General features: G+C 40.5%; 1 protein-coding gene across 1 annotated transcript in view; it reads right to left on the bottom strand.

Annotated features, from left to right (window-relative positions):
• Positions 1-23,498, bottom strand: part of ZZEF1 (zinc finger ZZ-type and EF-hand domain containing 1) — a 293,759-nt gene that overhangs the window by 238,615 nt on the left and 31,646 nt on the right. Inside the window, exons 3-5 of the mRNA XM_089655409.1 lie at positions 10,642-10,836; positions 7,652-7,823; positions 3,434-3,633 (exon numbers count right to left, since the gene is read on the bottom strand). Of these exons, the coding sequence (XP_089511535.1) occupies positions 3,434-3,633; positions 7,652-7,823; positions 10,642-10,836 (567 nt within the window). The remainder of the gene's footprint in view (positions 1-3,433; positions 3,634-7,651; positions 7,824-10,641; positions 10,837-23,498) is intronic.

The raw sequence follows: 23,498 nt of genomic DNA, 5'->3' as shown, positions 1-23,498 counted from the left end.
GGGATGGCATTCCCAGATCCCCTCAAATATTATCACGCTGTCCACCTCTCCAGAACGATTGCCTGGTGCAGAGCGTTTGTAAACAATGGCTGGAATCTGAACGATCCTGCACCAATATCTCACTGCAATGCCTACCCTGGATAGAACCTAGCTTACTAGGGGCCCTTAGGGGTCACCCCTTAATGGTGCTACTTCTAAAATACGTTACCAATAACAGCGACTTTCAGGCTCACTGTTTGAAATTACCCTGGCTGCTCCCAAAGCGTGGCAATTCCCAGAACATGTAATTCTTAGGAATAACTCGCTTAATTCTGTCCAAACAAAAGTCCAATAAACATCCCGGGTATGATAAAGTTTGAAACACAAAATTATAAATTATACAATAATAATTATAAAAAAAATATAATAATAATACATTTTATTAAATAATGTAATCAAACCAAAAACACTGAAATTTAAAATAGAGAACCAAGCTCGCACATCACTGAGCTCAGTCGCAGAATCGTTTTCAGTGTCTGATGATGAATTTCCCCACTAATCACTCGGGGTTACCGCTTTTGGTACTGAAATTAACCCAGAGCTACACTCGGGATTACCGCCAGGAAGGTTAAAAATGTGTTCTGGATATTGCCACTGCAGACAAAGAACTGTAGACAGCTGGCATCATCCATTCTGAGCACATTTACCCATGCAACTTTAACCTCTTCACCGTGACTAAGGGTAAAACAAATGTTAATTGCGCAAACATGCCTATGCAACTTTGACACGTGTTAGTAAAACTGTACATATCATCGCAACTATTTTGTGCATCTAGGTGGATTATGCCTTGTTTTTTTTTCAGGACAAAATAGGGATTCTTTTGGTAGCAAACGATAACAAATATCTCCCGATATATTTATTTTATTATTATCTGTACTAGGGCCCATTTTGCTATTTCTTACCATGGCTAAAACACTCTGACACTAATGTCCACTAGTGTGAGCCTAGCCTTACTATTTTTTTTTCTTACATATTTTATTTTATATTTTTAACCAAATAAAATGTATTTTTAAATATTTTTTACATTTTCTTTTTTTTGGGGGGGGGGGGGGGCTTTGGAGAGACATCAGGGGTCCAAACAGACCTCTAATGTCTCTTTTTTGAGACTGAGAAAAGGACCTGGCAGCACAAGGGTTAAAGCGCTACTGACCATTTTTTAAACCAAATAGTCTATGTCATCTGGTAAGAGGCTTGTGCTTTATCTTCTCAGGTGGTGTTAACACTAATGTTGACATACTGTAAATTACAACACTGGATGGTGGAAGGTCTTAAAGCACTAATGGCCATTTGAGTTTGAATGGTCCACAATTTTTTTGATTGCCTGTGAAAGTGAAACATGTACATGTGATGAAATGGAAAGGAAGCTTAGCTGCAATAAGATTCAAATTGCTTTGGATTGACATATTGGGACACTTGTATGGTTCATTATATGTATGAATTTTTGCACAATTTGCACTTTATTTAAGGTCACATATGTACTGTAAAACTAGCACTTTATTTTTATTGAGCTTATATAGCGCTTCATCGTAAATTCCAATTACTGTCGACAGAAGACAACTTTGATATGGTATTATAAAGCTGCGTACATGCTATATGAATTTCAGCCAGTCCCCGAGAACTGCCCGGCAAATATTATTAACATCTAATAACAGAGAACCCTACCGTCAAACAAATGGGATAGATACATACAGTTGTGTTCAAAATAATAGCAGTCAGACATCACTAGCCTGATCAATCACTGTTTTTGGTAGAAATGATATTTCTACATGGCAAATCATTTACTAGCAGGTGTAGTAGAGTAATAGAAATCCAACAGACCCAACAGTTATGACATGTATGCTGATAATTCTGTGTAATTTAATCACTAATTGAAAGGGGCATGTTCAAAATCATAGCACTGTGGAGTACTATTAGTGAGCTCATTCATTCTTTGAAAAACAGGTGGCAATTATTGCCCTTATTTAAGGAAGGAAGGCAAAAAATGTTGTACATGCTGGTTACACTGCATTTCTATCTGAAATTCTGAGGAAAATGGGTGGTTCCAGACATTGTTCAGAAGAACAGCATACCTTGATTAAAAAGTTGATTGGAGAGGGGAAAACATATAAAGAAGTGCAGAAAATGCTAGGCTGCTCAGCTAAAATTATCGCAAATGCTTAAAAATGGCAACCAAAACCTGAAAGACGTGGAAGAAAGCGAATAATTACCATTCAAATGGATAGAAGAATAGCCAAAATGGCAAGGACTCAGCCAACAATCAGCTCCAGGAAGATCAAAGAAGGTGTAAAGTTACCTGTGAGTACTGTTACAATTAGAAGACGCCTACATGAAGCCAAGCTATCTGCAAGAAGCCCCCGCAAAGTCCCACTGTTGAAAAAAAGACGTGCTGAAGAGGTTACAATTTGCCAAAGAGCACATTGACTGGCCTAAAGAGAAATGGCGCAACATTTTGTGGACTGATGAAAGTAAGATTGTTCTTTTTGGGTCTAGTGGCTGGAGACAGTTTGTGAGACGAACCCCAAACACTGAATTCAAGCCACAGTACACTGTGAAGACAGTGAAGCATGGTTGCGCAAGCATCATGATATGGGGATGTTTCTCATACTACGGTGTTGGGCCTATTTATCGCATACCAGGGATCATGGATCAGTTTGAATACATCAGAATACTTGAAGAGGTCGTGCTGCCTTATGCTGAAGAGGAAATGCCCTTGAAATGGGTGTTCCAACAAGACAACGACCCCAAACACACCAGTAAACGTGCAACATCTTGGTTCCAGACCAACAACATTGACGTTATGGAGTGGCCAGCCCAATCCCCGGATCTTAATCCAATAGAAAACTTGTGGGGTGACATAAAAAATGCAGTTTTTGAGGCAAAACCAAGAAATGGAGAAGAACTGTGGAATGTAGTCCCATCATCCTGGGCTGGAATACCTGTTCACAGGTGCCAGAAGTTGGTTGACTCCATGCAACACAGATGTACAGCAGTTCTCAGAAACAGTGCTTATACAACTAAAAATTAAGTGATTCAAAAGGAAAGCAAAATCTTCAAACATTTTTCAGTTTATATAGTGAATGTTTGAGTTTGTAAAGAAGAATACAAACACTGCTATTTTTTTTAACAGTCTAATATTCACTTTTCTTCAATTTTTTTAGAGGAACAACACAAATTTGATATATTTATCTTTATGTTTTGATTTGGAATAGAATGTGTAGTGTTCCCAATGCATTTGTGTGTATGGAAATAAAAGCTATTAGAAGGATTTTGAGATTTATTCACTTTTTTCAACACACTGCTATTATTTTGAACACAACTGTACATATGGAAGACTGACAGCATGTATATAAGATTTATATTTGAACAATGAGCTTCAGTTACTGGATTGACTCACAAATCTGACTTATGTTAGCGTTTTCCAGCAATGTCACATAGCCTGTAATATGGCTGGGAATGTGGACCTCGCGAACCTCCTGTAGGTTGCTTGGATTTCGTCCAACCGCCACAGCCACTTGCTGAGGCATGTAACTCTGGTCTGCGGCACACACAGCAATGGATAGGTGTCTCAATACAATGTCAGGCTTCATTCTTAACCTAAGGGAAAGAGAAATACACTGCATATAAAAATATGTGCAAGCATCACAATGAACCAATTATACGGTTATATGGTTTGGCTGGAAAAAAGAACATATGTCCAACAAATCCAAAAAAAAAAAGTTGATCCACAAGTAGGATTAAGAAAAAAAAACTGTTAAAAGGAAATCTTTATAATAAGCCATTAGGCTTCCATAGCTGTCCTCCTTCAAATAGAGCCTTGAAAAAATATTCATACCCCTTGAAAGTTTCCACATTTTGTCATGTTACAACCAAAAAACATACAGTAAATGTATTTTATTGGGATTTTATGTGATAGACCAACACAAAGTGGCACAGAATTGTGAAGTGGAAGGAAAATGCTAAATGGTTTTCAACATTTTTTACAAATAACTGAAAAGTGTGGCGTGCATTTGTATTCAGCCCCCCTGAATCAATACTTTGTAGAACCACCTTTCGCTGCAATTACAGCTGCAAGTCTTTTTGGGGATGTCTCTACCAGCCTTGCACATCTAGAGAGTGAAATTTCTGCCTATTCTTCTTTGCAAAATAGCTCAAGCTCTGTCAGATTGGATGGAGAGCATCCATAAACAGCAATTCTCAATTGGATTTAGTTCTGGACTTTGACTGGACCATTCTAACACATGAATATGCTTTAACCTAAACCATTCCATTGAAGCTCTGGCTGTGTGTTTAGGGTTGTTGTCCTGCTGGAAGGTAAACCTCCGCCACAGTCGCAAGTCTTTTTGCACTCTTACAGGTTTTCTTCTAAGATTGCCCTGTATTTGGCTCCATCCATCTTCCCATCAACTCTGACCAGCTTCTCTGTCCCAGCTGCGGAAAAGCATCCCACAACATGATGCTGCCATCACCATGTTTCATGGTGGGGATGGTGTGTTCAGGGTGATGTGCAGTATTAGTTTTCCACCACACATAGCGTTTTTCATTTAGGCCAAAAAGTTAAATTTTGGTCTCATCTGACCAGAGCACCTTCTTCCACATGTTTGCGGTGTTCCCCACATGGCTTCTAGCAAACTGCAAACGGGACTTCTTATGGTTTTATTTCAACAATGGCTTTCTTCTTGCCACTCTTGCATAAAGGACAGATTTGTGGAGTGCACAACTAATAGATGTCCTGTGGACAGATTCTCCCACCTGAGCTTTTAGATCTCGCCAGTTCCTTCAGAGTTGCCACGGGCCTCTTGGAGGCTTCTCTGAATAATGCTCTCCTTGCCCGGCCTGTCAATTTAGGTGGACGCCATGTCTTGGTAGGTTTGAAGTTGTGCCATACTCTTTCCATTTTCAGATGAGGATTGAACAGTGCTCCGTGAGATGTTCAAAACTTTGGATATTTATTTATAACCTAACCCTGCTTTACACTTCTCCACAACTTTATCCCTGACCTGTATGGTGTATTCCTTGGCCTTCATGATGCTGTTTATTCACTAATGTTCTCTAACAAACCTTTGAGGGCTTCACAGAACAACTATTTATACTGAGATTAAATTACACACAGGTGGACTCTATTTACTAATTAGGTGACTTCTGAAGACAAATTGGTTCCACTAGATTTTAGTTAGGGGTATCAGAGAAAAGGGGGCTGCATACATATGCACGCCACACTTTTCAGTTATTTGTAAAACATTTTGAAAACCATTTATCATTTTTCTTCCACATCTAAATTACATGCCACTTTGTGTTGGTCTATCACATAAAATTCCAATAAAATACATTTACGTTTTTGGTTGTAACATGACAAAATGTGGAAAATTTCAAGGGGTATGAATACTCTTTCAAGGCACTGTATTTGCTTTTCTGACTACCTCTGACTATTACTAAGTCCCTGTTTCTGAACAATCATGCAGCAAGTGAAGTCAAATCCCCTGATTCTGAGTTTTTCTGGGTCAGGGAATCCAGTTAATCTCAATAACCACCAGGCAACGAGCAGCAGAAGTCACAAATAGTAGCTTTGGATTTCTCTTAGTACGGGTTTCTTTTAACTATAGTACAAATTTCTAAATTGAAATGTTGATTGATGTGTGTCAAACCTTCCTTATGAAATGCTGATTATCTGCCATGCTGACCCACTGGGGTATTAAACCCCCCAAACATAATTATATTGCAGCTTATCAAATCTGAAGTGGCTGCATAATATTCTTTAAAGCAGAGTTTCACTAATTTTTTTCACTTAAAGTTATACTCAAGTATTTTTTTTTTTAAACAGCAAACATGTCATATCTACCTGCTCTTTGCAGTGGTTCAGTACAGAGCAGACCAGATCCTCCTCTTCTCGAGTCCCCTGCCAGCACTCCTGGCCCCTCCTTCAGTCCGGTGACCCACAGCAAGCAGCCTGCTATGAGGCATCCAAGCAGCAGGAGCCATTTGCCTCAATCAGGGGTGAGGGTCCCTGGAGAACCGAGGCTCTAGTGGACATCCCTGGATCGGGATGGGGCTCAGGTAAGTGTTGGGGGGGCTGCTACATACAGAAGGTTTTTTACCTTCACACATAGAATGCATTGAGATAAAAAGCCTTGAGCCTTTAGAACCACTTTAAACTTTTATCAAGGCCACCCATAGTGCTGCTATCTTTGGATAGTAATACTGTGCAATACATCACAGCATACAACATTTTGCATTGCACTTGGTGATGTAAGGTTTGGATTCAACTGCTCAGCCATGGAAACTCATTCCATGAAGCTTTCTATGCACTGTTGTGCTAATCTGAAGACCACATGAAGTTTGGAGGTCTTTAGCTATTGATTCTGCAGACAGTTGGCAACTTCTGCGCACTGTGCACTTCAGCATGCACTGACCCCGCTCTGTCATTTTACATGGCCTACCACTTCGTGGCTGAGTTGTTGCTGTTCTCAGTTGCTTCCACTTTGTTATAATATCACTAACAGTTGACCGTGGAATATTTAGTAGTAAGGAAACTTCATGGAGGAACTTGCATAGGTGGCAACCTATCATGGTACCATGCTTGAATTCACTGAGCTCCTGAAAGTGACCCATTCTTTCACAAATGTTTGAAGAAGCAGTCTGCATGCCTAGGTGCTTGATTTTTTTACGCCTTTGGCCATGGAGGTGATTGGAACGCCTGAATCCAATGATTTGGAGGGGTGTCACAATACTTTTGGCAATATAGCTCAATTTCTGCGAAACGGCAGAGGTTAGATAGATTGTAAAGACAGCATCTGGTACACTGTTTATTAACTATTTCAAGGGATGAAAGTAGAAATCTTTACTTTACTACCACATTAGGGGCCTACAATAGTTGAACTTTCAACTACATTTGCACTTTCATTCATATTTTATATCTACTATGTTATATTCTTTATACCGTAGAGCACTATATTTAGGGTACAAGCTCACTTTGGATATCCCAGATTGACTGACACATTGGATGAATGATCCCAGTGAGGGAAGTGGAATACAAAACCAATACCCAGACTAGATATGACAATCTAAATATAGATGGCTGAATGGTGTCAAGGAAGAAATCCAGTGAGAAGACAACTATCAATATTAGCTTTTTCCCTGACGAAGTCACATAGTTGGTGGCGTAACACGTGGGGCGGAGCCTAGTGACGTCATTGCCGGCTTTTTACAGAGCGGGAGTTTTACATTTTAAATCGATCTGTTACTGCTTCTATCATGTGAGTGACACTCTGGAACATTTTTATGTGAAATTAAACAGTATAACACTATGGGAGATGTCCTCTATTATTTCTGTATGTGGAGTTAAGCTGAGAAGAGTCCCATATATAGTGTCATTGAAGGGGTGCCTGTCAAGTGTCAAGAAGAGGACACGTGGTAATTGTTCCATAACTGTTCCATAACAATCAAATATAGGGTACATCAGTCACAACTTAAGGAACCCCTAGCATCCTCGGGAGAAACCGTAGGGTTCCACAAATCCTTGGATGAGAATAGCTGCTTTCAAGTGTAATGGTTGACTGGCTATAAATCTCTATATTCATTTTCTGTATACCAAAACCAACCACATAATATTCCTTACCGTATCCAGTGTGAACGGGCACTGCCATCTGACTGCCAGTATGAGGTTGTTTCTCCATTAGTCATCTTGTCTATATCTGAAGAGTTGGATGAGGTTTCTATGCTACTGTAACATTTTGTTATTGTTTTATACTTCAAAGATTCATCACTGCCAGTTAGAACAGCTGGACATTCTGTAAAACAAGACAAAAAGATCACCAAGTTGTATAAGTACGTAATTACAAGAAAAAACATGTGAAAGCTCATTGGTGAGGAAGTATCCCACTAAACTCCATGAAGCGTTATTTCCACCCAAACTGACTCTATAACCTCCATTTTGGTTTTAGAAAACATTCTTTCAGAAAAAGAAAAAAAATATATATAAACTAAATTATGTATTCTCACAGCTTGCCTGGTGACCACTCCCTTTTGAACTTATGAAATGATCTCTAAATATGATTGTATAATATTGTATAGTACTGTGAGACAGAGAGCATATGGGCCAGTACTGTGAGACAGAGAGCATACGGGTCAGTACTGTGAGAGCATACGGGTCAGTACTGTGAGACAGAGAGCATATGGGTCAGTACTGTGAGAGCATACGGGTCAGTAATATGAGACAGAGAGCATACGGGTCAGTACTGTGAGACTGAGAGAGCATACGGGTCAGTACTGTGAGACTGAGAGAGCATACGGGTCAGTACTGTGAGACTGAGAGAGCATACGGGTCAGTACTGTGAGACTGAGAGAGCATACGGGTCAGTACTGTGAGACTGAGAGAGCATACGGGTCAGTACTGTGAGGCTGAGAGAGCATACGGGTCAGTACTGTGAGGCTGAGAGAGCATACGGGTCAGTACTGTGAGGCTGAGAGAGCATACGGGTCAGTATTGTGAGGCTGAGAGAGCATACTTGTCAGTACTGTGAGGCTGAGAGAACATACGGGTCAGTACTGTGAGGCTGAGAGAGCATACGGGTCAGTACTGTGAGGCTGAGAGAACATACGGGTCAGTACTGTGAGGCTGAGAGAGCATACGGGTCAGTATTGTGAGGCTGAGAGAGCATACGGGTCAGTACTGTGAGGCTGAGAGAGCATACGGGTCAGTACTGTGAGGCTGAGAGAGCATACGGGTCAGTACTGTGAGGCTGAAAGAGCATACGGGTCAGTACTGTGAGACAGAGAGCATACGAGTCAGTACTGTGAGACAGAGAGCATACGAGTCAGTACTGTGAGACAGAGAGCATACGAGTCAGTACTGTGAGACAGAGAGCATACGAGTCAGTACTGTGAGACAGAGAGCATACGAGTCAGTACTGTGAGACAGAGAGCATACGAGTCAGTACTGTGAGACAGAGAGCATACGAGTCAGTACTGTGAGACAGAGAGCATACGAGTCAGTACTGTGAGACAGAGAGCATACGAGTCAGTACTGTGAGACAGAGAGCATACGAGTCAGTACTGTGAGACAGAGAGCATACGAGTCAGTACTGTGAGACAGAGAGCATACGAGTCAGTACTGTGAGACAGAGAGCATACGAGTCAGTACTGTGAGACAGAGAGCATACGAGTCAGTACTGTGAGACAGAGAGCATACGAGTCAGTACTGTGAGACAGAGAGCATACGAGTCAGTACTGTGAGACAGAGAGCATACGAGTCAGTACTGTGAGACAGAGAGCATACGAGTCAGTACTGTGAGACAGAGAGCATACGAGTCAGTTCTGTGAGACAGAGAGCATACGAGTCAGTACTGTGAGACAGAGAGCATACGAGTCAGTACTGTGAGACAGAGAGCATACGGGTCAGTACTGTGAGGCTGAGAGAGCATACGGGTCAGTACTGTGAGGCAGAGAGAGCATACGGGTCAGTATTGTGAGGCTGAGAGAGCATACGGGTCAGTACTGTGAGACAGAGAGCATACGGGTCAGTACTGTGAGACTGAGAGAGCATACGGGTCAGTACTGTGAGACTGAGAGAGCATACGGGTCAGTACTGTGAGACTGAGAGAGCATACGGGTCAGTACTGTGAGACTGAGAGAGCATACGGGTCAGTACTGTGAGACTGAGAGAGCATACGGGTCAGTACTGTGAGACTGAGAGAGCATACGGGTCAGTACTGTGAGACTGAGAGAGCATACGGGTCAGTACTGTGAGACTGAGAGAGCATACGGGTCAGTACTGTGAGTCTGAGAAAGCATACGGGTCAGTACTGTGAGGCTGAGAGAGCATACGGGTCAGTACTGTGGGGCTGAGAGAGCATACGGGTCAGTACTGTGAGACTGAGAGAGCATACGGGTCAGTACTGTGAGGCTGAGAGAGCATACGGGTCAGTACTGGGAGGCTGAGAGAGCATACGGGTCAGTACTGGGAGGCTGAGAGAGCATACGGGTCAGTACTGGGAGGCTGAGACAGCATAAGGGTCAGTACTGTGAGGCTGAGAGAGCATACGGGTCAGTACTGTGAGGCTGAGACTGCATACGGGTCAGTACTGGGAGGCTGAGAGAGCATACGGGTCAGTACTGGGAGGCTGAGAGAACATACATGTCAGTACTGTGAGACAGAGAGCTAATTCATCAGTATTGTGAGACTGAGACAGCATATGGGTCAGTATTGAGGGCATGCGTAGGTGTCAATACTGTGTGTATGCGGTTATGTCTCAGTGCTGTCTGTGTGGTATTGTCCAAGATAGAGCAAAAAAAAAAAAAACACAGGGCAAGAGCAATATTTAGTTACACACACACACACACTCTTCAGGTTTATTAATTTGTTTAAAATGTGTCAGTAAAATAAGACTGTGAAATATCAGTTGCAATGGTGACTAGCTGTAGTTTGCTGGCTCCTAACTTTTTCAGATAGCTACTAGATCTCCCACATGCACAGCAACAGAGTATAAAATTATGGGGAAGTATCAATAAAAAACCACCCTGCAGGCCTTGCATTCCAACATAAAAAGAAAAGGAAAATCCCCAGATGTATTATTAGACTGTACCCATGTGTGATAAAAAGCAACTTACCCTTTTCTTTCTTGAGCAACCTCTCCAAATAATCTTTCAGCACGGAGGATCGCATAGTGAAAATGTTACTACAGCACTCTAGAATAGGATAGGGGATCACAGTACTGGGAATTCGATTTCGATGTAAAAAACGGAGCGTCTTAGAAGAATGTAGGTTAAGACGATCCTTTGATTTGGAGAATATGTCGATGAAACCTGGAACAGGGACAAAAAAAAAAAAAAAGAAAGAAAAAGTTTACTAACGCCTTATTAATTTACACACGTAATAACTCTGATTTCCTGGTATAATGTGTAGAATTAAGAGCAAACTAGAGATTCTCAATTTCTACCGGAATACATAGACATATGTAGTAAATCAAACCTAGTCCTAGAACAAGAGGTGCAAATAAATCCTAAAATAAGAGCTACCATAAAGATATTATGTTACCTTTTAACAATATATATTTTTTGTTTGACTCCAATATAAGGAAAATTACCCGTGTAAGCTCCAGGTCATCACTTTGAGCTTACAGAGTGCTGGGCATTCTTTATCCATTTGACATTGCTAGGTCTCAGCATAGAAATAACCAAGCTCCAGCCCTGTCATGTGGAAGGAAAGAGGAATAAGTTACATGTTCCCCATACCCAAAAGCACTTGGTATTTACTTCTTGTGATCCTCTGGAGTAGCATTGGAGCAGGAGGAAGGCAAGTATAAGGAAGATAAACAGAATCAGTTCACCTCAGTTTACATCAGTTTGCACATCCGTTTTCAGTTCAGTTCCATCTACCTCAGTTTACATCCATTTTCAATTCAGTTCAGTTTGAATCAGCTTAGATCAGTTCAGTTTACATTAGTTTACATTAGTCTACATCCGTTTTTGCATCAATTTTTTCTTAGTTGTCACAGAGACCAATCACAGATGACAAAAGTGTAAAACAAAAATTGTTTCTAGCTTCAAAACGTACATAAACGGAATGGATGTCAACGGACATCTCTTTCAACAGATATGGACAATGGCTGTTCTGTTTAACCACTTGCCCTCCTGCAGATATACCCCCTTTCCAGAACAAGCCTTTTTTCTTGTCATTTGGCGCTGCACTATTTCAACTGGTAATTTTGCAGTCATGCAATGCTGTACCCAAACAAAATTTATGTCCTTTCTTCCACACAAAGAGCTTTCTTTTGGTGGTATTTGATCACATGTGCGCTTTTTTTTTGCGCTATAAACAAAAAAGACCAAAAACTTATATTAATTAATTTAATTAAATTAATTAAATTATATTTTTTCACTTTCGGCTATAAAAAAATATATGGTAAACTCAAAGCTAGTCATAAATTTAGGCCAAAATGTATTCTGCTACATGTTTTTGGAAAAAAAAAAAAAAAACAATAAAGTATATATTGATTGCTTTGTGTGAAAGTTATAAAGTCTACAAACTATGGTATAGATATTGCAATTTACACCATTGTTTGCTATACATGATTACGCTAGTTTAACTTTAATTGCGAGGTCATACAATGCTGTACATAAATGAAATATATGTCCTATTTTCATACAAATAGAGATTTCCTTTGGTGGTATTTGATCACCTCTGTGGGGTTTTTTTTGAACTATAAACAAAAAAAGTCCAAAAATTTTGAAAAAAAAATGATATTTTGTCATTTCGGTCATAAAAAATATCCAAAAAACTCAAATTTCATCATAGATTTATCCCAAAATGTATTTTGCTACATGTCCTTGGTAATAAAAATCCCAATAACTGCATATTAATTGGTTTGTGTGAAAGTTATAGCATCTACAAACTATGGTGTAGATAATGGAATTTACACCATTTTTACTTTCTGACTGCCTATCACATTTCTTGAGGTGCTAAAATACCAGGACAGTACAAACACCCCCAAAATGACCCCTTTTCAAAAAGTAGACACCCTAAAGCTATCTGCTGAGAGGCATGTTGAGTCCATTGAAATTTATTTTTTTCACACGTTTTTGGAAAATAGCAAAAACTTTTTTTTTTTGTCTATAAATGATATATTGCTCACACTAGCCATAGGTATATGTGGAATTACAACCCAAAATACATTCTGCTACTTCTGATACTTCTACCGAGTATGGGGATACCACATGTGTCAGACTTTTTGAGAGCCTAGCCACATACAGGAGACTAAAATCCAATCCACTTTGAAAGCCTGAAGGTGTGTAAACTTCCTCATTTCCTCTTCAGCATAAGACAGCATGACCTCTTCAAGTATTCTGATGTATTCAAACTGATCCATGATCACTGGTATGCGATAAATAGGCCCAACACCGTAGTATGAGAAACATCCCATATCATGATGCTTGCGCAACCATGCTTCACTGTCTTCACAGTGTACTGTGGCTTGAATGTTTGGGGGTCGTCTGACAAACTGTCTCCGGCCACTAGACCCAAAAAAAAAACAATCTAACTTTCATCAGTCCACAAAATGTTGCGTCATTTCTCTTTAGGCCAGTCAGTGTGCTCTTTGGCAAATTGTAACCTCTTCAGCACGTCTTTTTTTCAACAGTGGGACTTTGCGGGGGCTTCTTGCAGATAGCTTGGCTTCACATAGGCGTCTTCTAATTGTAACAGTACTCACAGGTAACTTTACACCTTCTTTGATCTTCCTGGAGCTGATTGTTGGCTGAGTCCTTGCCATTTTGGCGATACTTCTATTCATTCGAATGGTAGTTTTTCGCTTTCTTCCACGTCTTTCAGGTTTTGGTTGCCATTTTTAAGCATTTGCGATAATTTTAGCTGAGCAACCTGTCATTTTCTGAACTTCTTTATATGTTTTCCCCTCTCCAATCAACTTTTTAATCAAGGTATGCTGTTCTTCTGAACAATGTCTGGAACGACCCATTTTCCTCAGAATTTCAGAGAGAAATGCACTGTAACCAGCATGCACAACATTTGCTGCCTTCCTTCCTTAAGGGCAATAATTGCCACCTGTTTTTCAAAGAATGAATGAGCTCACTAATAGAACTCCATACTGCTATTATTTTGAACATGCCTCTTTCAATTAGTGATTCAATTACATAGGATCAGCAGCATGCATGTCATGACTGTTGGGTCTGTTGGATCTCTATTACTCTACTACACCTGCTAGTAAATTATTTGCCATGTAGAAATACAATTTCTACCAAAAACAGTGATTGATCAGGTTAGTGATATCTGACTGCTATTATTTGAACACAACTGTATACATCCACGATTTTGCGCACCCATGCTGTCCTGTAGCAGTATTTCTGCTATAGGGCAGACGGGAAGCAGTTAAAAAAAAAACAAAAGAAGGATTTGAACAGACATGGATGGAGGATGTAAATGGATGATAATCAGTTTACATGTTCCCACCCATAGACATACAGTAAATTGTGAATCCGTCTGAAAAACTGACAGGCAAATCTACAATAGGCTGAATGCCCGTGTGAAAGGGGCCTAAGATGATGGCAAGGGTGCTATTAAAATACACCTGTTGCTTTGCACTTTATGAGCAAAGCACAGGTTCACTCTAAAATTAGCAATTGGCTTAACTCTTTATTATTTTGTTTATTCTCTTCCCCACTCCCTCGCTTCTTCCTTACTATTATACACAGCAAACAAAAAACAGTGCTACAGTTTGGCTTCCCAGGATACATCCCTGTAAAACATGTTTTACATGTCCAAACAAGTCAAGAGCCAACATAGTTGGTACAGTGCCTTAAAAAAAAAAAAGATTCATACCCGTTGAAATTTTCCACATTTTGTTACAACCAAAAACATAAATGTATTTTATTGGGATTTTATGTCATAGACCAACACAAAAGTGGCACATAATTGTGAAGTGGAAGGAAAATGATAAACGGTTTCCAACATTTTTTACAAATAAATATCTGAAAAGTGTGCAAACATTTGTATTCAGCCCCCGGAGGTCAATACTTTGTAGAACCACCTTTTGCTGCAATTACAGCTGCAAATCTTTTTGGGGATGTCTCTACCAGCTTTGCACATCTAGAGAGTGACATTTTTGCCTGTTCTTTGCAAAATTGCTCAAGCTCTGTCAGACTGGATGGAGAGTGTCTGTGAACAGCAAGTTTCAAGTCTTGCCACAGATTCTCAGTTGGATTTAGGTCTGGACTTTGACTGGGCCATTCTAACACATGAATATGCTTTGATCTAAACCATTTCATTGTAGCTCTGGCTGTATGTTTAGGGTCATTGCCCTGCTGGAAGGTGAACCTCTGCCACAGTTTCAAGTCTTTTGCAGACTCTTACAGGTTTTCTTCTAAGATTGCCCTGTATTTGGCTCCATCCATCTTCCAACAACTCTGACCAGCTTCGCTGTCCAAGCTGAGGAAAAGCATTCCCACAACATGATGCTGCCACCACCATGTTTCACAGTTGGGATGGTGTGTTCAGGGTGATGTGCAGTATAAGTTTTCCACCACACAGTGTTTTGCTTTTAAGGTAAAAAGTTACATTTTGGTCTCAACTGACCAGAGCATCTTCTTCCACATGTTTGCTGTGTCCCCCACATGGCTTCATGCAAATTCCAAATGGGACTTCTAATGGCTTTATATCAACAATTGTTTTCTTCTTCCCACGCTTCCAGAAAGGCCAGATTTGTAGAGTGCACAACTAATGGTTGTCCTGTGGACAGATTCTCCCACCTGAGCTGTGGATCTTTGTAACTCCCCCAGTTACCAGGGCCCTTTTGGCTGCTTCTCTGATTAATGCTCTCCTTGCCCGGCCTGTCAGTTTAGGTGGATGGCCATGTCTTGGTAGGTTTGCAGTTGTGCCATGCTCTTTCCATTTTCGGATGATGGATTGAACAGTGATCTGTGAGATGTTCAAAGCTTGGGATATTTTTTTATAACCTAACCCTGCTTTTAAACTTCTCCACAACTTTATTCCTGACCTGTCTGGTGTGTTCCTTGGCCTTCATGATGCTGTTTGTTCACTAATGTTCTCAAACAAACCTCTGAGGGCTTCACAGAATAGTTGTATTTGTACTGAGATTAAATTACGCACAAGTGGACTCTGTTTACTAATTAGGAGACTTCTGAAGGCAATTGGTTCCACTAGATTTTAGTTAGGATATCACAGTAAAGGGGGCTGAATAAAAATGCACACCACACTTTTCAGATATTTGTTTGTTCAAAAATTTGAAAACCATTTATCATTTTTCGTCCACTTCACAATTATGTGCCACTTTGTGTTGGTCTGTCACATAAAATCCCAATAAAATACATTTACATTTTTGGTTGTAACATAACAAAATGTGGAAAATTTTAAGGGGTATGAATACTTTTCAAAGGCACTGTATTAGAAGGCTATCCAAAGTAATTCAAACTGCATCGCAGTTATCACCCAATTTTGAATAATTTTTGTCTGATAATGACCAGTAAGTCACAATTATCACACTATGAAATGTTTAATGCAAAAAAGCATATACTGTATACACGCACACTAACAAGGACTAGTTCAGGATATATTTTATTACTGCTACTTCTGACTAACAGTGAATGGAATGCGAGAAACAACAACTGATCTCATTGTTTAATTATCTCAACACAACACGGCTACTTTCTCACCTTGCCTCCCTGTGCACCACAGTTATCACATAAATATTATACGTAGGTTTAAAGCCCGACTCACACTTATGCATTTTTTATATGCATTTTAGGTGCGGTGTGTTAAAAGAAAATTGTGGGTCAGATTGATCATAAGAGCTTTACTTGTACAATCAATTTATTGAATGCCTTGTCACGCGAGTTGCTGGGAAATTCTGTTGAGCCGGCAGGTGAAATGCTGGACATAATCTGGTTAGGTGTGGCCAGCTTTAAGCAGCTATAAAATATTTGTCTAGGCAAAAAAGTTGGCTGTCACCATCTGTAGTACACTAGGTATTGTTTTCTTTGAATCAGAATAAGGATGCAGGTAACATGTAAAATAATCAAATCAGTCATATGTAACTTTTTATACCACAAAGTAAAAGGTACGTTTGGTCATCTTTAAATAGATTTCCAACAAATTATGAAAATGTTAGTTTACTGATCAAACCCCTATTTAGTGCAGCAGGTTTGTAAAAGTTATGACTCATTAAAGTAATCTTTATTTAAAAACAGGGCTGGGTGATTCCTGGTCCCAAGGTCACCATGTTCAGCCAGTTTTGTGCAAAACAGACTGATCCAGACTATGAAAAAGGCAAATTTAACTAAATCTCTCTCGCAAAACACTGGCTGCCAATACAGTCATATTAGCAGCTACGTTCTCACACAATGCCTGTATTGCCCAAGAATAGCCCAGGCATTTCAGCATCACCTTCCCCACCAACAATAACTATATCGGGGAAAACCTGGTTTTCTGTTGAGAACATTTGCCACTTTAACCACTTGCCCTCCTGAGGATTTACCCCCTTCATGACCGGCCTCTTTTTGCTATTTGGCCCTGCACTATTTCAACTGATAATTGCACGGTCATGCAATGCTGTACCCAAACTATTTTTACGTCCTTTTTTGTCACACAAATAGAGCTTTCTTTCGGTGGTATTTGATCATCTGTGCACTTTTTATTTTTGACGCTATAAGCAGAAAAAGACCGAAAATCTTGAAGAAAAACTATATTTTTTAATTTCGGATACAAATATACAGTAAGCTCAGTTAGTCATAAATTTAGGCCTAAATGTATACTGCTACAGGTTTTTGGTAAAAAAAAATCCCAATAAGTGTATATTGATTGCTTTGTGTGAAAGTTATTTTGACTTCAGAGTAAACTTCTTTGAGCTCTGCTATCTAAGCCTAAACAGAGGTCTGCATACAACCTTTAAACTTGAGTCAAATGAGCAAGACCTGGAATACACATACATGGAGTCTTTTTGGTAATTATTTTCAATTGAATTTAGATTCACATATTTTTCCAGTTAAATTCATTTAGAAAAAAATACATGAATTTAAGATGAAAGCTGTGTATCCTGTGTGAAAAAATTATAAATAGACCATGTCACCTTGCTTGTCTACAAACTATGGTATAGATACTGCAATTTACACCATTTTTTGCTATACAGCGCTGCGGTAGTGTAACTGACAATTGCGCAGTCATGCAATACGGTACATAAATTATTTTACGTCCTTTTTTTTCACACAAATAGAGCTTTCTTTCGGTGGTAATTGAACTGTGCGCTTTTTATTGTTGGCACTATAAACAAAAAAACAAGACAGAACATTTTGAAAAGAAACTATATTTTCTCATTTCTGTCATACAAAAAAAACTCAAATTTTGTCATAGATTTAGGCCAAAATGTATTCTGCTACATGTTTTTGGTTAAAAAAATCCCAATAAGTGTATATTGATTGCTTTGTGTGAAAGTTCTAGCATCTACAAACTATCAGTGTTTCCCACCTTTTTTTTCAGTCAAGACACCCTTTAAAAATTATGGACAGTCCCAAGGCACGCTTCAAAATTATGGGCAGTCTTGAGGCACCCCATTCTAAACTGTTCATAATTTTAAAAGGGCACCCCATTCTAAAAATGTGAAAATGTGATTCTAATAGTTTTATATAACGCAGCAACATCCACACATGTAGGGCACCCAACATTAGAGGTGATTTATTCTTCCAAAGCAAATACATTTTTGCATACTGGTACTGAGTAGTATTCCAATGATTCTCTTCCCCTCAGTTTTTCTCCATCACTGAGCTAATGTGACCCCAGCACTGATAGGAGGGACAGGGGAGGGTCAAACTAGGATGCTGTGCAGGCAGCTGACATCTTCCTTATCAACTGATGATGTCATTGGTTGTCAGGACGCTGGCAGCTAGAAGACCGTAATGGTGTACAATAAAAACCTGTGGCTTTGTGTAACTAAAAGGCTGGAGAGCAGAATCGGATGTAGGAGGTGAAGGGGGCAGTAATGCATTTCGGAGCCTGTTCAGCAGGCTCCTTCAGACCGCTACTGAGCTCAGAGCCTACTGAGCATGCTCTGAAATCCATTACCACCCCCTTCACCTCCTACATCCGACTCTGCTCTCCAAGCCTCATTTTTGATGCACAGGAACATCCTGGGCTCTACTTCCTGATCCTATAGACAGAGTTTGCTACTGGACTGCTGGATGTTCCACCTGGATTTTATTACACCACACGATGAGTCTTTTTAACTATTTATCTCGTAAGTGCAATTTATCTATTGTTTATTAATAAATTGTCAATACTGCACTTAGGAGGTGCCATCCTCTATTTTTAATGAAATCCAATGACCACTTTGAAAGCCTGAAGGTGCATAACTTCCTCATTTCACTTCCTCACTACTTATCAGTTTCGGAGGCCCTAAAATGCCAGGATAACACCAACCCCCCACCCCACCGAAATGACCCCTTTTTGGAAAGCAGACACTCCAAGGAATTTAAAAAGAGGCATGGTGAGTATTTTGCAGATTTAATTTTTTCTCACAAGGTTTTGAAATATACAAAAAGAAAAGAAAAAATATGTTTTTTTCTTTCTTCATTTCCCAAAAACTTGCGGCGACAATCGAGATCTGCAAAATGCTCACCATGCTTCTTATCAAATTCCATGGGGCGTCTACTTTCCAAAAAGGGCTCATTGGGGGGGGGGGGGGGGTTGGTGCTATCCTGGCATTTCGGGGCCTCTGAAACTGTGATAGGTAGTCAGGAAGTGTAAAGAGAAAATAAAGCCCTTTAAAAGCCTGAAGCGGGTGTGACGCCTAATTCCATGTCTGCTACAGACACATCTTTTTTGGGGTGTCCTTTGGGTTGGGGTACCAGGAATGCCATTGGGAAAATGCCTCTCATGCAGCTGGCTAACTGCATCTGGGTTGGAGGTTTGGGCCATAGCACCATCTGGATACAAAAGGACCGTGATGATCTCTTCCTGGAATTTTAGGAAGGATCTACTTCGTCCAGTTGCTTTGTAAAGCACAAAAACATTACACGGTGCCAATTGAAATAAATAAGACACTTTTTTGTAACAGCTTCTGGCTTTTCGGGAAAGTGCAGCTTCATCATCTGGTCGTTGAAGTCCACCCCTCCCATGGTAAGGTTATAGTCGTTAGCACAGAGGGGCTTCTCAACAACACCAGCTGCCGTGATAATTTGGATGGTCGTGTCTGCGTGAATGGAAAACAGGACGAAAACATACGGTTTGTCTTTCCACTACACTGCGAGCAATTCCTCATTTCTCAAGAAGGCAATTTCCCCCTTTCTAAGATGAGTATTTATAAGCCATTGGGGGAAGCCCCGGCGATTAGGTCGCCCGGTGCAACATGCGCCAATTCCAACATTGTACAAATGTCTAAATAGCGGCACGCTTGAATAAAAATTGTCCATGTATAAGTGGTGCCCCATATGGAAAAAGGATGACACCAAGATCCAAACTATCTTGCCACTGCTCCCCATGTAGTCTGGGCATCCGGGGGGCTCCACTTGACTATCTTTTCCCTCATAAATCCGAAACATATATGTATAGCCTGCTGCCCTCTCACTGGTCTTGTACATCTTGACCTCATATCTGGCATGCTTTCTAGGGAGAAATTGTTTGAATGCAAGGCGGCCAGAAAAATCAATGAGGGACCCATCAACGCAGATGTTTTGCTGGGGAGTATAGACATCTGCAAAATTTTGGTCAAGGTGATTTAAGAGGGGCCGAATTTTGTGGTGCTGGTCAATTTCAGGGTCACCCCGAGGACAACAGAGTGTATTGTCGTTGAAATGCATAAAACACATACTCTCATATCTATGCCTGGCCATGGCAGCAGAGAACACGGCCATATGATGAATGGGGTCTGTGGACCAATACAGCCGCAATTCTTTTTTTTTTTTTAGTAATGCCCATGTTGAGGGTTAGGCCCACAAAAAAATTTAAATTCGGAAATCGTAATGGGTTTCCATGCGAGTGGTCTGGCAAGGTTAGAATTTGGGTTGGTGGCAATATTGTTATGCATATAAATTGCTTTGATCCACAATCAATGCACACAGATTTTCCATGAAAAACAGCTCCAAAAAATCAAGGGGAGTAGTTAAATTAGCGGTTTCCACCTGAATTCCGGGTTGGGCAGTAAATGGGGGAAGTACGGGTGCTCCAGAATTTGTGGGCTGCCAATTGGGATTTGCAAGCACATCAGGAAGGATACCAGTTCACCAAACGTTAGAGCGGAACTAGTACTGGCACGCTGCTGCATATGAGAGTCATCAAAATTTACCGGCAAGTGCTAGCAGAGATCAGGCCTGATTCTGCGAACCTGCGGTTTTGTGTGCAATGTATTGAGTGACCTACTGACACTGCACTTGCTGGGGGAGAAGGGGGGGGGTAAGAGTAGGGGCTAAACGCAGGTGCTGGCATGTGCCGGGGCTGATCCCGCTGATGCTGTGTCTTTGGGGACACTATACTAATGTGAGCGCTGGTAAAGTGCTAATCTGATCAAAGATATTGATCTGTTCCAACACTATACTAGCAATGGAGCATTATTGTGTATGTGAGCGTGTTCCTGGCAATCAAGGGGTTAAATGTGATTACTGGTCTATCTGGGAGGGGCGTGAAAACCATGGGAGCGTGAATCACACACACACACACATATATATATATATATATATATATATATATATATATATATATATATATATAAAATTATATATATACACACGACCTTTGCGCAATCGTGCCACCCTGTAGCAGTATTTCTGCTATAGGGCGTTCAGGAAGCAGTTAAAGAAACGGTTTGCGTTACGGCGCTGTGTTACTTTAACGGACAATTGCACGGTCATGCAATGCACCCAAATTAGATGTATGCCCTTTTTTTCCCACAAATTGAGCTTTCTTTCAGTGGTATTTGATCACCTGTGCGTTTTTTTGTTTTTTACACTATAAAAGAAAAAAACAAAAAAGACCGACAATTTTGAGAAAAAAACAATATTTTGGACTTTTTGGTATTAAACATGTCCAGTAAAAAAATTTAAAAAAATCAAATTTCGTCATAAATTTAGGCCAAAATGTATTCTGCTACATGTCCATGCTAAAAAAAAATCCCAATTCGTGTAAATTAATTGGTTTACGTGAAAGTTATAGTGTTTCTTTTTTTTAATACTAATAGCGGCAATCAGCAACTTATGGCTGGACTGCAGGACTGCGGCAGGCATTCTGACACTGGGGGGAACTGATTTAGTGTCACTGACATTCCCAATGACACCAATACAGTGATCAGTGCTAAAAAAAAATGGGTTAACATGTGGGGTTAACTCTGTGATGGGAGTGTTTTACTAGGGGATGGGGGGGGTTCTTCACTGAAAGCACACTCCTCTGGATGGCTGTGCACAGCCATCCAGAGCAGTGTGCCCAAACCGACAGGGAGGAGGACTGTTGGTAAACAAAGCAGCCCTCCTTCCTGTCGGTGATTGCCGATACTCATCGGGCACCAGCGGGTAATCACCGGCCGAGACCCGGTGATTGACACCCATGGCCGTGAATGGCGGTGCGGGTAGGGCTCGCGCGTGCCCCCTACCCAGAAATGCAAATTTACGTTTTTATATGTGATTTTGCGCACAGGTGCAGCCCTGTAGCAGTATATCTGCTATAGGGCGGTCCTTAAGCGGTTAAGGCTATTGTTATTTATAATTCAAAGTTGCTCTACCAGTAAAGCTATAGCCTCTTCTGTATTTTTAGGCTCCATGCACACCAGCTTAATTTTAAGCTCCTAGCAGCTACTTATAAGTTTTATTTTCTGCCCCTAGAACCAAATAGTGTTATCCTGTGTGTCCATGCACACTATTGTAGGATAGAAGTAATTTTTAAGCTTCAGCTTCCACTTTTTTGTAATTGGGCATTGTGCTTACCTGCTCTTTACACAGAGCAACCCCAAACATCCTCCTATGGGGTCCCCCACCAACGCTCTTGGCCCCTCCCCTTTTGCATGTGCCACCATAGCAAGCTGCTTGCCAATGGGGGAAAATATGTGAGCTACCCTCTGTGCATCCATATACACATGCAGCAAAGCTCCTTACAGGGCTTGATTGAAAAGCCAATAGCTCCCGTTGCTGCCTCTGTGTCCTATGAGAAGAGAGAGACCAGCGCTGCTGCAGATGGGCACAGTGCTGAATCTAGAAGGAGCTCAGGTAAGTATAAGGCGGGTAGGGAGCGATAAAAATACAGGAACATTTTTTACCTTAATGCAGAGAATGTGTTAAGGTAAAAATGTTCTGCCTTTACTGCAAGGAAATATATTTTTAAACTGGCATCCATTTTGTAGAATGCCTCCACTCGGAGATGTAACAGCTTTAGTTTTGTTTCTCAGGAATTGCTCTCATTTCTCTGTGAACGATGCGCCTTATATGGTGCCCCTCTGCTATTGCAGTTTCTTCTTCTCACATATCTTTACTGATAAGAATGTAATGTTTCATTGGTTATCCTGATTAAGCAACACCTGTTCAGTTTCTGTATATCATCTCTTGCTTTGTATTAAACTTTTACAAATACTGCTTTACACTTCTGTGTCTGGAGCTTTATTTCTCCAGGATCTGGTGGTAGAGATAAGTGAGGACAGGTCGGGCTACAGAAAGACAGAAATTGATCCTATTACTTTTTTTTTTCTTAAGGTCTAGACTGCCTAAACCCAAATTTTTCCTCCCATTTGCCCAGAAAACTAGGCGCTAAACTAGGCGCAAACTTGGAACCCATAGCCACTCCCCTTTTCTGTAGGAAGAATTGCCCATGATACCAGATATAATTCTGTAAACAACAGTCTATAGCTTTTCTCAAAAATGGTTTCTGAGAATATAGAATGTCCTCTCTTTTCCTCAAAGCCCAATTTAATGTGGAGTAATGCATCATCATGTTGAATTATGGTGTTTTTTTTACCATATCACTACACAGT

The sequence above is a fragment of the Staurois parvus genome, unplaced genomic scaffold (genome assembly GCF_062004578.1).
Source record: "Staurois parvus isolate SC_StPar_1 unplaced genomic scaffold, SC_StPar_1.0 ptg000839l, whole genome shotgun sequence".
Lineage (NCBI taxonomy): Eukaryota > Metazoa > Chordata > Amphibia > Anura > Ranidae > Staurois > Staurois parvus.
Note: the sequence above shows the minus strand (reverse complement) of the source record. Positions and strands in the feature narration are given on the sequence as shown.